The following is a 14368-nucleotide window of genomic DNA, read 5'->3' as shown; positions in this document are numbered from 1 at the left end:
CTTGTAGGTATTCTAGAGAATGCGAATTTTAAAGAGAAATTAGAATGTACGAGAAGATTGAGCAGAGAGGGCATTCTACGTACATGGAAAGAAAGGGAGAGGGAAATGGAAAAAGGAAATTAATAATATACCTTTTCTGGTATTACCAGAAAAAGAATTAGGAGAAAGTTCGGATGCTCAGAAGTGTTCACTGGCCATTTATAAGCTGGTTTAAAAAGTAATTAAACTAATCATTTAGTATATTCACAGTACTTGCACATGTTTAAGCTGCAATACTTAGAATTGTATCTGTGCTTTGATCTCTCAAAGTTTAGGGGTGCCTGAATCCTTGTTTTAGACCAGATACTGGTATAATTTAAGTATCATTAATTATGAATCAAATATACTTACAGCATCTCTTCCTTTAATTATGCATTCTTCTGCCTGCAGAGGTGTACTAGGCCAGTGGATCTGAAAAAAAAAAAAAAAAATAGAAAATCATACAAATGGGACCATGCATAGTTCAAAGTTAGTCCAGTTTTTTCACTACTTTTCATGTGAAATATTCATTTAGTATATATACAGTTTTTATGGTTACAGTGTATATTCTAGAGTTTAATAATTTCTTTTACATGTTGGAACAGCTTTCAGGTAAAATGTTCTAGTTTTATTCTTAAATATTTATAAAAGTGTAAAATAGTGTAACAAATATTGTTCCTGGAATTTCTTTGGGGTAACTCAGCAAACTTAATACAAGCCAAAGGAATTTTGAAAGAGTTAATATATTGAACATTTTATAAACACTCAGCAGGAGTAGCCCTGATAAATTGTCAGTGACTTTCTACAATTTCCTATAAAATATTAATTTTGAAGCACTGCTTTCCTACTTTAAGTGACACTTAAGAAAGATGATAATTTATAGCAAAGTTAATGAGGGTCAGCAATTAACCCCCTGGGAGCAGAATCAGCTCTTCACAGTCAATTACTGTAAGTGAGGCCAAATTGCCCAAGCAGGATTTTTTTCAGTCACTTTTCAGTTGCCGACTGTATAAAATTTATGTTTCATTCCAGAAGCATGATTTGTTTCGCTGAAAACAATGTTAAACCATGACTAAGCAGTCTGGAATGATTACTTCAATTCTTAGAATTTTTAAAAGTGAAAATAAAAACATCTCCACAAAAGAACTCGGAAATTAAGGGAGAGAATCAAAAAATGGATGTCATCGTTAATACATTTTGTCAATAGTCCAGTCAATGTTTTCTATCTGGAAAACGTTTTGGGGGGGTGGTAATTTAATTATCTTAGTTTTCTTAAATTTAAAATAATCCTAATCTAAGAAAATCCAAGCCATGGGGATAAAGTCATAAATCCTGGAGACGTATTAGATAGATAATGCTTAAAAGCAAGAGGTCTGCTGTATGTTATCCTTGCCAGCTTCAGCACCTGTAAGTGTTTAAGTCTCAGTGGCCAAATCGAACCACCTACATTCAGACAGAATCTAAATCCTGTAAGGAATCTGAAATTAATCATAACACGCTTTGGGTCCAAAAGTCTCATAGTCACCTATGTACGGTCAGACGTTCCTTGCCACGGGGAGAAAATATCTAAGTCTTGTCTACAGTCTATATTGCTTCTGAGTATGCTGGGGAACTCTGCTGAAGACCTGTGAGAGCACTTCTGCAATTTCCTGCGCAAAGCATTCCTGATTCATTCAGTGCAAAGCGTGGTGGTCGCAGTCGTGTACTTTAGTCACTGGTGGAGGCTTCAATAGGCAATAGCTTGTTTTTAACCCAAAAGCACTGACTTACTTAGAAGTTTGGAGGTGTGAGTTTTAGGATCTCCTGAGCCTCTAACAGTTTGCACCCATTGCACCCCATTCCCAAAGGAGTGCCTTAACCACCAGGCTAAAATGGAGCTTTTATCTATATCAGTGGATGCTACATCAGTGATTTAAGGTGCTGTTACAAACTGACAAACCACAAGGAGAAAAATACAAACTGTTGGCTCTCTAACCTAGTATTGAATGCACTGTGTGCAAGTCGTTAATTTTGTATTTGGTATCTAGTCTCAGTGCTATTCAAAAGATTTTATATGCACATTCTCCACTTAAGAGATACTGAATTAAATGCATAAACAGAATTAGGAGGGAGATGAAACCCAAAGAAAGAACTCACTGCCCCCTCTTTGTCTGGATGTTGAAAAGCAGCTGCATTGTAAGCAGCAATAATTTACTCCTTAGTACACCCTAATGACAAGAGGGGGGTGTGTACACAGACCTCTTACAGTGGAGAAAAAGGGCTTTACTTCCTGGGTGAGCTACTCTAATCAAGAGGCTAATGTGCAACATGAGACACCCTCTGTCACTGTATCTATCACTACTGTTAGGTGTCTGCTTTCCAAACTGAATCCTGCACAAATCCTTCTCAAAGCTCAGCCCCAGTCCTACAGCAGCTCAGATACGTGTGTGTTCCCTATTAGGATGCTCATCATGACTTAAGTTATGGAAAGGTTCCTACCAAAAGAAGAAAAACAGACAGACATCTCTGTACCTTTTCCCCTGGCCTTGCAGAGGTATAGGCATCTATCTTAGATGCCTGTAGCCAACTTCCTACCTTCAAGGCAAGCTCATGCTTGTTGCCTGAAGCAGATGGGCCTGAATTACAATCTTAGTAATATCAGCTTCCTGAAGAAGCTCTATCCAGAAATGATCTTTTTAAGGCTCATAACTCTTATGCAGCTCATGAGTCTTAACATAAGTAGACACTAAAAGAGATTGAAAGTCTCTTTAAGATTCTTTTAGACTAGAGACCAAAATGGAGCCTGCACATTAGATTTTGCTTTCATACCAAATTCCAAAATTCAATTTTACATGTGTTCTGGTTCTAAACACAGTACCAAGCATGTGTATAGAAAAAAAAGTCATGGAAAACATGAAAAACATTTATTTTATTGTTTTTATTGCTGAAATCTTTTTAAAGATTTCTTAGCTTGGTTTATGCAACTGAGAAGAGCTGCTCAGTCTGTCAGTCATGATTTCAAAGAAATGGATAGTAAGTGGACAAAGGCAGAACTTTATCAATACATGCTCACCGTGCTTAATTATATTTGTTTAATTATCGCAGTTTTCTTTAACTGGGAAAACATAGGATGTGTCTGCACTGCATAGAAATCCAGATACTAATCAGCTGTAATAGTAGCCTTTAACCTGCAACGTTATTTTTCCTGGTGTTTATGCTTTTACAGTTATGGCAACTGTCAGCTTTAACTCCACATTGGTTCTTTGCCAGGATTATAATTTTTTGGCAAGTTGTCAATAACCATTCTTGGGAAATTTCTCCTGTGCATCTAGACTGGTGCAGCATCCCACAAACATACATTTTGCTTGGCTGCGTGCTTGACCTTTTATTTGGACATAATTATTCAAAACCTGTCACTACTGTGAGTTACTCTGCAACAAATTTGCAAATTGCATGTTTAATGATGATTTTTCATCTTGCATCACAATATTTTCATCTTTACGACCTTGGTGATATAATTCTAGCATTGAACTGAAAAGATAGGAAAAAGTTACTTTTAAATATACTGCCTTATAAATTCCATGTATTTTTATTACAAGTACAGATGACAGCTACTCAGCAAATTCAGATAAAGGAAACAGTTTAATTGGCATTGGAATCCTAATTAGTATCTCCAAACAGCTTCACTATTAAGCCACTAACTTTAAAAAACAGGATGACACGTCTACTGAAAACTAATTTCAGGAAATGGTATGAGCTTTATAGCACTTCAGGCCAGAATGGACCTCTGTGTGAGCCTGTCTGAACGCAAGCCTGTGACAGAGCAATTAAATTTCATTCAAATAGTCTGTCCTTGTTTTAAGTCGATAAATAGTACTTAACAAACAGTGTAACTCTTGTTTCGCTGAAGCACAACTTCTGCAAAAGCATCTAGTTATGACTGGAAGATATTATATGTATTTATCAAGAGATGGAGACCATGCTTGTCTCGAGGGAGGTAATTCCAATGGATAATCAAACTAAAATTATGCTAAATTATGTGCTTCTCATTTAAATTTGAATGTGGTGCATTCCTACATGATATTCAAAGGAGACGCAAGCCAGCCCTGCTTTTGCTGATTTTTGTTAAGCCAGCTCTGGAGTAGAGATGTAGCTAGCTTCACCAGAGGTGCAAGAGGCAGGGTGCATTATCAGTGCACATTAACAGAAAGCTCCTAATCTGGAACTATCTCATATTGGACCAGAAACAGATAAAGCACACCGAAATCTTCCTGCATAAGCCTACTGACTTATGTAAGAAGTCTTCTCATAGCTAGCCCTTCATTAGCACTTTGAAGCATAAGCTAGGAAGAATGCATATCTGTAAGGAGTTCCTGGATAAGTAGGAAGTACAGATTATTTTCACTTGTACAACAGAGGAAAAATAGAACCAATGGTGATCCTTCTCTACGGGATGTTATATTGGTGACGGTGAACTACTGGCATTGGTTCAAGTTTCCTGTCAACAAAGATCTGGTCTGGCACCAGTTACAATGAACTGCAATGCTTTTTAAAATTAATTTGGTACCAGCCACCAAAGAAGGTTTTCTGTCAGTGTGTTAGATCATTACAAGCCTTAAAGACCTTGGATCAAGTCCCAAATATGTGCAAAGTTTGATTCCAAAGGTGGTATCGAAGGGAATGAGATCTCTAAGCATAGTGAAGGTCACAAGGAGGGTATGTCCAAAGCCTTGGCTTATAGAAGACTTCAAGTATTTGTAAGGCTTTAACCCTCTGCAAATAACGGATATCCACATTTCGTATTCTCCATCATTCTTGCCACTAGTAGTGTTAGGGCATTCTTCATACAGGAGCCAAAGCACAAAAGCAACTGTACATGGAATGCTTATGGTTCAACAAAATTTCTAGGCCCGTCATATGCAGGGAGAGATACAAAGGATACAAAAAAAGATAAAAAGTAGGTAAAGGAATTATAATTACTCTCCACTTGATCAATGGGGAAGTGAGATGCTATATGTTTCCTTAAGATGTCATAGAAGGTCTACGGCACAGCTGTGGGCTAAACCCAGATCCCTGGAGTTCCCCCAATGCAGAAATGACAGGAGTAGTTTTATTCCCTGAGAGATTTTTGCAGTTTCATACATATCCCTTCTCTGCATGACGTGAAACGTGCCTAGGATAATACACGCTGTTAATACTGTTAAATATAAAAATATATAAACAACAAATCACATAGAAAATTTATAATCTATACTTTAGACTGTTGCTTGACTTTTGAAAGTTGAAGAGAACTGAACCTTAGGGAACAATATAGTCTATTGAATGCAGGCCTTACAGAATCACTGAATGGTTGAGGTTGGAAGGGACCTCTGGAGATCATCTAGTCCAAGCCCCCTGTTCCTGCAGGTTCCCGTTTCCTCAGGTTCAGATGGAACTTCCTGTGCTTCAGTATGTGCCCGTTGCCTCTGGCACCACAGAGAAGAGTCTGGTCACATCCTCCCTTCACATACTTACACATATTGATCAGATGCCACCTCAGTCTTCTGTTCTCCAGGCTGAACAGGCCCAGCTCTCTCAGCCTCTCTTCAGAGGAGAGATGCTCCAGTCCCCTCATCCTCTTTGTAGCCCTCCGCTGGACTCTCTGCAGCAGTGCCATGTCTCTCTTGTACTGGGGAGCCCAGAACTGGACACAGTACTCCAGATGTGGCCTCTCCAGGGCTGAGTAGAGGAGGAGGATCACCTCCCTTGACCTGCTGGCAACACTCTTCCAAATGCACCCCTTCTTGGCCACAAGGGCACATTGCTGGCTCATGGCCAAGTTGTTGTCCACGAGGACTCCCAGGTCCTTCTCTGCAGAGCTGCTTTCCAGCAGGTCAGCCCCCTAATGTACATCTCAAATGTGAATAATTTGAATTTGATGGATTACTTTGGCTGTCAGTAGGCCTCAATGCAAAAAACATTTTATGTCTAATCAACTTGTTTTTGTTGTTTTTCTTTATGGGAGTCTTATTATGCTTATTAGATCTAAGGAATTACTGTTTTTTTCATAGTAGAAGGGATATAGCTCTATTTTTTTATTATTTATTTTTATTTTATTTTTTATTTTTTTAGAGAGAATATGTTCATATTCCAGTTTGTGGGGAAAAGGATGACAATGAATTAAAACTCAAACTGAAGAACCTAGAAAATGCAAAAGATATATGAAGTCTGCCTCAAAGCTACCATACATAAGCTGTGTTTATGAAACATCTCTTTGGCAGCTAGTGACTCATCTTGGTTACTGGAGAGAGCATAAGGAACAGAAACTTGCCTCTACTCTTGTACTTTCACTAGATTATAACTAGTGTCTTCTTAGATTAGTTGAATTAAAGGCTTCAGTTTGAAAGGAAAGGTCAAAGCCTAATCAATACATAGTTAAAGACAATCTAATGAAGAACCTGGATAACAATGAGTCAACCAGTCTCTCGATTCCAGAAACTTTATGCTATGTATCTCAGTAACTAAGCTTTGATATAACAGAAATACGTCATTCCACACTTTTGCTGATAAAGTTGTGGGACAATCAAGCTTTTCCTAGGTACTGCTGAGTGAAATCAGCACTAAATGAATGTTGAGGAAACAAGGAAAAAGAATCATGACATTTGTAGGCAGAGGCTTTAAGCCTCAGTGAGGTCATGTTTCCCAACAAGTTAGGTCAAGCTCCATTTGTTCTAGTTTCTCACCTTTTGCACATCATAAAAGCAGGCAAGCAGGCAAGAAGACCTTCCATTAATTTGTCATACTGTGCACACAGTTCTCAGGGCAGAGAGTATAGTTGCATAGTAAATAGCTGAATAGAGGGCAATGAACTTCAAGAGTGTGTCCAGATGGGACAATGAAGACTGGACAGAAGCATAAAATGTTCTGTGCTGTCATCTTTCCTCATCTGATTTACTGCCAAATAAGGAAGAAGAGGGGGGAAAAAGGGTTATTTTATAGAAATAACTGCTTCCTAAATGTTTTTGTACCCCTGGGCTCTAATATCTTGTCAGACGATATTAATAATTCCTATTAAATGGAAAAGGAGGTAACATATCTCACTGTGGAGGAACAAAGCTCAGTACGTAACATTACTCTCCAAGGAATTAAAAAAATTTGTTATTATTATTGCTTTTATATAGACAGATTCTCAAATGGCCTCTCTGAGTATTTATATCCATTTCCTTCTATCTAGGACCACCTTTCCCAAACTGTTTGTAAGAAGGAAAAAACATGTTATATCCATTCATAATAGTAGAACATGCTAATTACCCTTGGCGATAGGGAAGGCTGCTTATGGTAAAGTTGATGATACTGTAGGCATGGGAATAGTGATATTCACTTACAAGTGATATTCACTTATTTGTTTCAGGATGCAGAAACAAAAGAATTTGAAACATTAATCTAGTGGTCAGTGTATTGTGGAGCTCACCAAAATCATGTTTCTCCAGAGGGGCTTTATTTATTAATTTATTTGCTTATTCATTCATTGATATAGGAATGAATCAAAGTATTTCAGAACATATTGGGGAAATTTAAAAAAAAAAAAGATAAGAAAAAAACCGAAATATTTAAGAATATCTTTTATCCAAAGTAAGGATGATTCAGGCGGGAGCAGTAGCTCTGCCAGCTTCCTTCGTTGCCATATGCTTCCAGTATCAACTACCACGGGCAAAAGTCAATAAGGAAGCCATGGTCCACCTCTTCTCATACTCTAGTCCCTCCACTTCAATTGCCAGAGTGTCAGTCAGCTGTGGTTTCTATGATGTGCCAAGCTCTTCAGTAGGAATATGTTGTAAACCATCCTTCTCCCACAGGCCACTGAGTAGACTTCAAGTGATACTTTCAGCCAGTACTTACCAGTATTGGCTTTGAGCCAGTGATGCAAAATGCAGTTTCTAAAGAACAATAAAAATAGTTGCTGGTTTATACTGCCGTTGAATACCTCTTGTAGTTTATGTGTTTGTAAGATTTTTTGGAAAAAAAAAATATCTCCTCTTCTCTGCTGCTGTGGAAAAAATTCTACATAAACACCTGAGATACCTGATCTCTCATGTATAATCAAGGAATAATGTATGCACAAAGTGCTGTAAGATTCAGTAAACATGCTGAAGAATAGTGAGGAATAGATATATATTCTCCAGACCTCTTCACCTGGAGTGACTCTTCTGGGTTATAATTGGAAAAAAATGGTAAGTAGTGCTTTTTCTTAGAGATAAATATGACTTTCATGTTAAACTACAAAAATTTAATGTCCACAAAAAAAAACTATCATCTCATTTCCTGTCATGTATTCTGCACTACACATTATTTTACAAAGTAAATTTTATATATATATATATATTTTTTTTTTTTTTTTTTTACTCCACCTCTCGGTAGTTGTTGCTGACTCGATCCAAGCTGAGGGAATACAGGAGATCTCTTCCTCCCACAAACAGTCGCTCTTGATACTCATCCAGCAGCATTATTTGAAGACCAAGATATCCAAATGGGCTGTGAAAGACTGATGTCCTGTTTAAATCCCAGAGCTCTGAAATACAATCAGAGTGCACATGATAAATACCAAACAGCTTAGCTTCATGGCTTCATATTCCTATCCTCCCAGGGAACTCAGCAAAAACTTGTGGGACATTAAAATGCTAATTGTATAATCTTTAAGTAAGAAAGAGACACAAAACACCTGGGAACAATTTGCAAAACCAGCCAGCTCTCCACAAGAACTGTATGTGTTTCTTTACATCATAATCTTTGTGTTCAATATATCATAAGACGGGGATGGAGGAAGATAAGTTTCCTCTTTAACATTTTATGAAAAAGAAAAAGAAAAGGAGATTAGGATATTAACTACAAATGGGAAACAAGGAATGAACGGCTAGAAGTTGAAAAATTACTGGAAATGATCTCCTTGTCTTTCCCTCAGGCTTGTCAAACTGCAAGTTTTTATTGTAGGCACAAAGATGTTCTGGTTTTTTTTTGGGGGGGGGGGTGCGGAGAGGAATGAGATTGCTTGCCTAAAGTCCAGCACTATCTCCACTAAATTCTCTGAAAATATTAACACTAAAATCAGTGAGAACAATATAAAGCATGTAAAATGTGCATTTATATTTTTCAAAGTGATTGCTGATTTTTCCACGAAATACGCTGACCAGTTAAGGGTAACTGGGGCTTAGCTGTACATGATCCAGGCTCAAGTAGCTTCCACAGAGAAAGGGAAATTCATCCTGGGTAATGTTGCAGAAACTTGGAAACAGGCCTCCGGAAGAAAGACAGAAGCAAGCACAGCGAAGAAGTCTTTCCTCACTCTCAGGCAGACGGTGTAGTCCAGCAGGCAGCAGGTCTGAAAGGCTGAAAACCATTTTGCTAACAGGGAGCCTCAAAAGAAGTCCTTCCAGAGAGCAGCCTTAGGACTGCATCAGGGAAGCAGCGGAGCTGGCTTTGAGGGAAAGAAGCTGTGTTCCTATGTCCAAACTACGGGGTATTCTTTTATTCTGAAGAAACAAAAATCAGTCTTAGTAAAAGGGACTAAATTCCTTTTGGCTCATCCTCAGAGCTATTATCCCTGAGGATAACTTTCCCAGCTATTTGGATGTGACCCAGCAGCTGATACTGGAAGATATGGGACATCCACGAACTACTGAAGAGATCAAAGAAGCCATCATCTCGGTGGTGCCACACCAGCAGCTATGCTCTTGTGTTCACACAACACCTTTTCAACCATGCAGAAGCCACAGCTGCCCTGTGAGGGGCTGGTTCTGCACGTCAGAGGAAGTTCTCACGTGAATACACCATCACGACGTCCAGTTGAGACCATACTCTGTATGACTTGATTTTCAGAAATGGATGTATATCCCTAACCTGAGAATCATAAGGCACCCAAATGTTAAAAAACCAAAAATCTTAATCACTTTTAAAAATGTGTCCTGTGCTCTCTGAGGAAAGAGTTTTTCGGACCAACAATATCACTTTTTATTTGAATTTTATGTGATCCTTACTCACAGAAAGATTTAGCGTCACCAATTTTCCTCATACATTTGAGAGTATAGAAGAGAAAACAGAGAGTAGACAAGTATTTTTGAGCCAAGGTAAGAACTGTAGCATTTGATGACAATATTAATTTAATCCAAGAGATACAATTCTACAATGTCATTTCATTTTAAATTATTATTTGTATTATGTTGATGATAAGGGAATTTAGTGATAAAATAAATTACTTTTGCTGCATTTATTGGCTAGGTTAATTCAGGTCAGAGCCTGAAAGCAGCTAGTTTCTGAAAGCTGTTTACCTAGATAATAAAAATGTACATGAAAGGAGTTATAACAGAAATTCAGCCTTACGAATGATTTCTTTTCTGAGATTTCATAGATTCGAAGAATCTAGGGATTAAATAGTTGTGTAATTTGAACAAAATCTAGGCTTTCTGTAGCTTTTTTTTTTTTTACAGTATTGGTCAAAGAACTTTGCAAACAAGTATGATTAGCCAGCCTGTTTTTAGATATGAAGAAACTAAATCAGAGAAGGTTGGACAAGATCATGATGATAACACATTTCTTTTTTTGTCTACGTGTAATGTACTGACCAGTGAATATGTATGCATATATTTGGCAGTGATACACTGAGCTTAAGACTGCACAGCGATGTGGAGATATTGTGCTCAAAGGAAGTTTTCTCTCACCAAGCAAATCCAGCAGATTGTTGTTTCAGAAGAACATTACTTGTTCGTGACCAGATTAGAAATGGGTTAAAAGCAGAACTGGAAATATGCTTTTGGTCCTAAATAAAATCTGTTTTTATTTGCAAGACTATAAAATATCCAATATATTTTATGAGTCAGTCCTGGTTTGAGGATAATTGAATTTTAAAGTTTTAGTCATATAGCAGCCACAGAAAAAATACCCTGATAGTTCATCTCTAGGACAACATAAAAATAAAGCAGTGGAAGCTAAGTGAGATAATATTTCTATACATAGATCAGAGATATCAGTCACCTGCTTTCAGTGAGAATATTAAGCATGATGAACAATCCTAATCATGCAAACTGGTAACTAGTCACATAAGACTCAGTGTTGCCAAGTACACCTGCATCTCTGATTGTCTTAAATGAAAGCTGAGAATACTAAACATCTTTTAGGATCAGACTTGTAAAAAAGTATTTCTAGGACTACCACCATTGAAAGGTATACAGGCATGTCTTTGCAGTGAGCACAGAGGCCAGCACAGACGTGAACCTGACATCTGGAAGAGCTGGAAAACACCAAGCAGAAGGACCTGGGAAGTGTTTTAGTTACTGAAACACAAATGTACTAGTAGATTTCTGGACATTGTGGGCTATCTGAGATATTAGCATGGTATAGGTAAATAGGACATAGAAGCTTCTGAATGCCAGGACGCGTCTGGAGAACATGTGGACTATCCCAGGGAGTCTAGAATGGCACTACATGCCTGTTGTGTCTAGGTAACTGAATTTCACCGTGATTTGACTTAATGTAGGTGACTTTGGGTTTTGAAGCAGTGTCACCTCACTCACGTGCTTATGCCCCTTCTGTAAAGCTGGTTAGCTTAGAGGTAGCACTGTGGGAATAGAGCCATACTGCTTCCAGACTTGAGCTGCTGCAGCCACAGGTCACACAGACTTCACATTTATTTTGTGGAGTATTGGCTCACGGACCTTTGCACTTTGAAGTGTTGAGGTACCCTGGGGCATTGAGAGTAAGATACAATTGGAAATGAGGCACTTAAATTCAAAATTACAGCTAAGCAATTTTCCCCCAAATCTGCCCTCAATTTGTGCCACAAGGCTCACCCTGTAACCTTGGAGTCCTCAAGGTGTCCAAAGTTGTTCTCCTGATCACGCCCATATCCTTAGTGTGAAAAACTCATTTCCTAGATCATACCTAAACTTGAGCATAATCCAAAACCAAGAAGCTCTGGTGACTTAATCCCGGGATTCAACATCTAACACACAAGGTCAGGTGCAATTGCAATTTTCCTTGAGAATCTGCCCAGAGAAAATATAGTGCTGCGTAACATTTTTAGAGCATTCCAGCTGCTTAATCAGTCACCTGAAAAATGGCAGGCATGGGTTAAATTTCTTTTTCTAAACTGGTTGAAACCTGGATCTTTCTCTTGCCATAAAGAGGTCTAATCACAAGCTATTAGCTACTAGATTGGAAGGGAAGGATGGATGCTTTCTCCATTTCCTGTTGAAACTGTACCACAGAGTAGCAAGTATTCGGGCTTCAGGAGGAGTGAACAAGCAGGAGCATTACTTTAGTAGTTAAACTGTTTTTTCTGAGAAGGAAGAACTCTAAGTTCTGGCCCTTGTTCTCAAAATGGTCTACATATTTTACATTAAACAGTAAGTGGTAAAGTATATAAACTGTTCCAGAACATGGACTAGAAATGCTGGGCTCCTCTCTCCCATGGGAATGGCTAAAGATTTCAGCTGAGTAAAAAACCCTTCCTTTTATTGAGTTTCTATAGGTTTCTGTGACAAAAGCTCTGTTTTGTCTCATAATGTACGCTCTCTAAGGATCTTGTCTGAAGAAATAAAAAGGAAGAGAAAAAAGAGGAAGGATTGTTAATGGAGAACATACTGTTTATGCGTAACACACAGGACAGAAAAGAAAAGCCCATCCCTACTCCTGTCCTTTAGTAAACACAGAGCTTCAAAATGCCTCAGTACTGATCAGCAAATTTGACAAAGTGAGACTTAGCTATTCAATCACACTGTACTGAGTGCTTTGCCATTCTAATTTAAAAGCTCTACACCATAAGTAAAAATGCACAGTATGAACAATATTTTACTTGAAAAAAGAAATGACTGTTTCAATATTTACATGTTCCTAATTGAATCACTTCACTTACCAAGGAAAGCCTTAATGCAAAGCCTGAGCTGTTAGATCATACTTCATAAGAGAGCTACCTCATCTAAATGGAACAAATCTTGCTTTTTTGTTTCTTCCTGCTTTAAATAACTAGCATAAATCTGCAGGTTTGTTATCTGTCTGCCAGGGCTTGCTGTCAAATATGCAAACTGATCTCACTTAACATACTTCTTCTTACAACAAATCTACTGCAGTGAACACGTTCATATTGTATCCTCTTTAACAAGAAGGATACTATTAGTTATTCATTAAGCTATGTTAATTACATTCATAATAGCTGATTTCTAGAATATTTTAATGATCAGTATCTAATTCTTTCAGATGTCTAAGACTGTGCTAAAACAAACATTTCTTCTACTACAAAAAAATGAACTAGCTCATCCTTTTATTATGCTTTTTCAAGATTTTTAAAATTAAAATGCTTGATAACTAAAGCATGCTTACAGGATTAAACACAAAAACGTTCCTGGTGCTGGTTTATAGCAGAATTATACTCTGACATTGCCAGCTTATAGTGAATTCTGCCTCTCTTTGGTGTAACAGGTTCTCAGAAGTCAATTGCTTAGTGAGGAAGATAAGCTTTAAACCTTGAATATAGACAAACGTCCCTACAAACCGTTTTTTTTTTCCCCTACGGAGTGAAAAAGCTGCTGTTGCTCTGCAGTGTTTGTAAAAGCATTACATCATCACAACTGCACAAATCTATTGCTTTTGCCCTTTTTTGCCCTCTCATAAAAATCTTTGGTTCCCCTTTTAAATCCTACAGAAATATAGTGTCACCTCCCACACTACTTAATTCTGCAGAACATTCTTCCGGCAAAGATGTTTTCCAGATGCAGGGCACTGACAAATGAGTCTGGCACTTTGAACATGCTGAGTATGTAAGGTGGACACCTCAGAGCTGCTTTATGCCTTCTGTGCCCATCAATAACGTAAAAAAACACAGATTACAGGATATAAAGTCTAGGTAATGTGAACACCTCAGTGACATTTAAAGTTATCACCGGTTAGCACAGTCCTGGAATATAAATATTATAGTGGATTAGATTTTGTGAGAATTTGGCAAACCTTATGTGATTTTTATTAATTCAATTTTTTTTGATAAAGCTAAGTGATAACCAAAACTTGCTTATGTATGACAACAAAGCGACAAAAATAGCAAAAGAGGAACAGCAAAAAGGAGGCATAGGGAGAGAGTCTGACAGATCAGTAATGCAGCTTAGGTATTGCAAGTTAATAGTAAGATCAGCAAACGTAAGTATCCTTCAGTTTTTACCAACCACTACTTCAACTACACTAGTACTATTCGAGGGTACTCTAATGAGTCATCCATCACCAGGACAAAAATATAATCTTACAAGTGGCTGGATCATTCTGACAAGGTTAGGACCTCCAGCTGGCAATATTCCATATAAAATTGCTAACAGCAGGCAGAAGTTTTCTTCCCTGGGAAAAAAAGCAAAGAAAA

General features: G+C 37.8%; 1 protein-coding gene across 1 annotated transcript in view; it reads right to left on the bottom strand.

The window, feature by feature from the left end:
• Positions 1-14368, bottom strand: part of SEMA3E (semaphorin 3E) — a 143881-nt gene that overhangs the window by 63275 nt on the left and 66238 nt on the right. Inside the window, exons 2-3 of the mRNA XM_009680520.2 lie at positions 8385-8545; positions 391-450 (exon numbers count right to left, since the gene is read on the bottom strand). Of these exons, the coding sequence (XP_009678815.2) occupies positions 391-450; positions 8385-8545 (221 nt within the window). The remainder of the gene's footprint in view (positions 1-390; positions 451-8384; positions 8546-14368) is intronic.

Source organism: Struthio camelus, chromosome 1 (genome assembly GCF_040807025.1).
Source record: "Struthio camelus isolate bStrCam1 chromosome 1, bStrCam1.hap1, whole genome shotgun sequence".
Lineage (NCBI taxonomy): Eukaryota > Metazoa > Chordata > Aves > Struthioniformes > Struthionidae > Struthio > Struthio camelus.
This window is presented reverse-complemented; position numbering and strand designations above follow the sequence as displayed.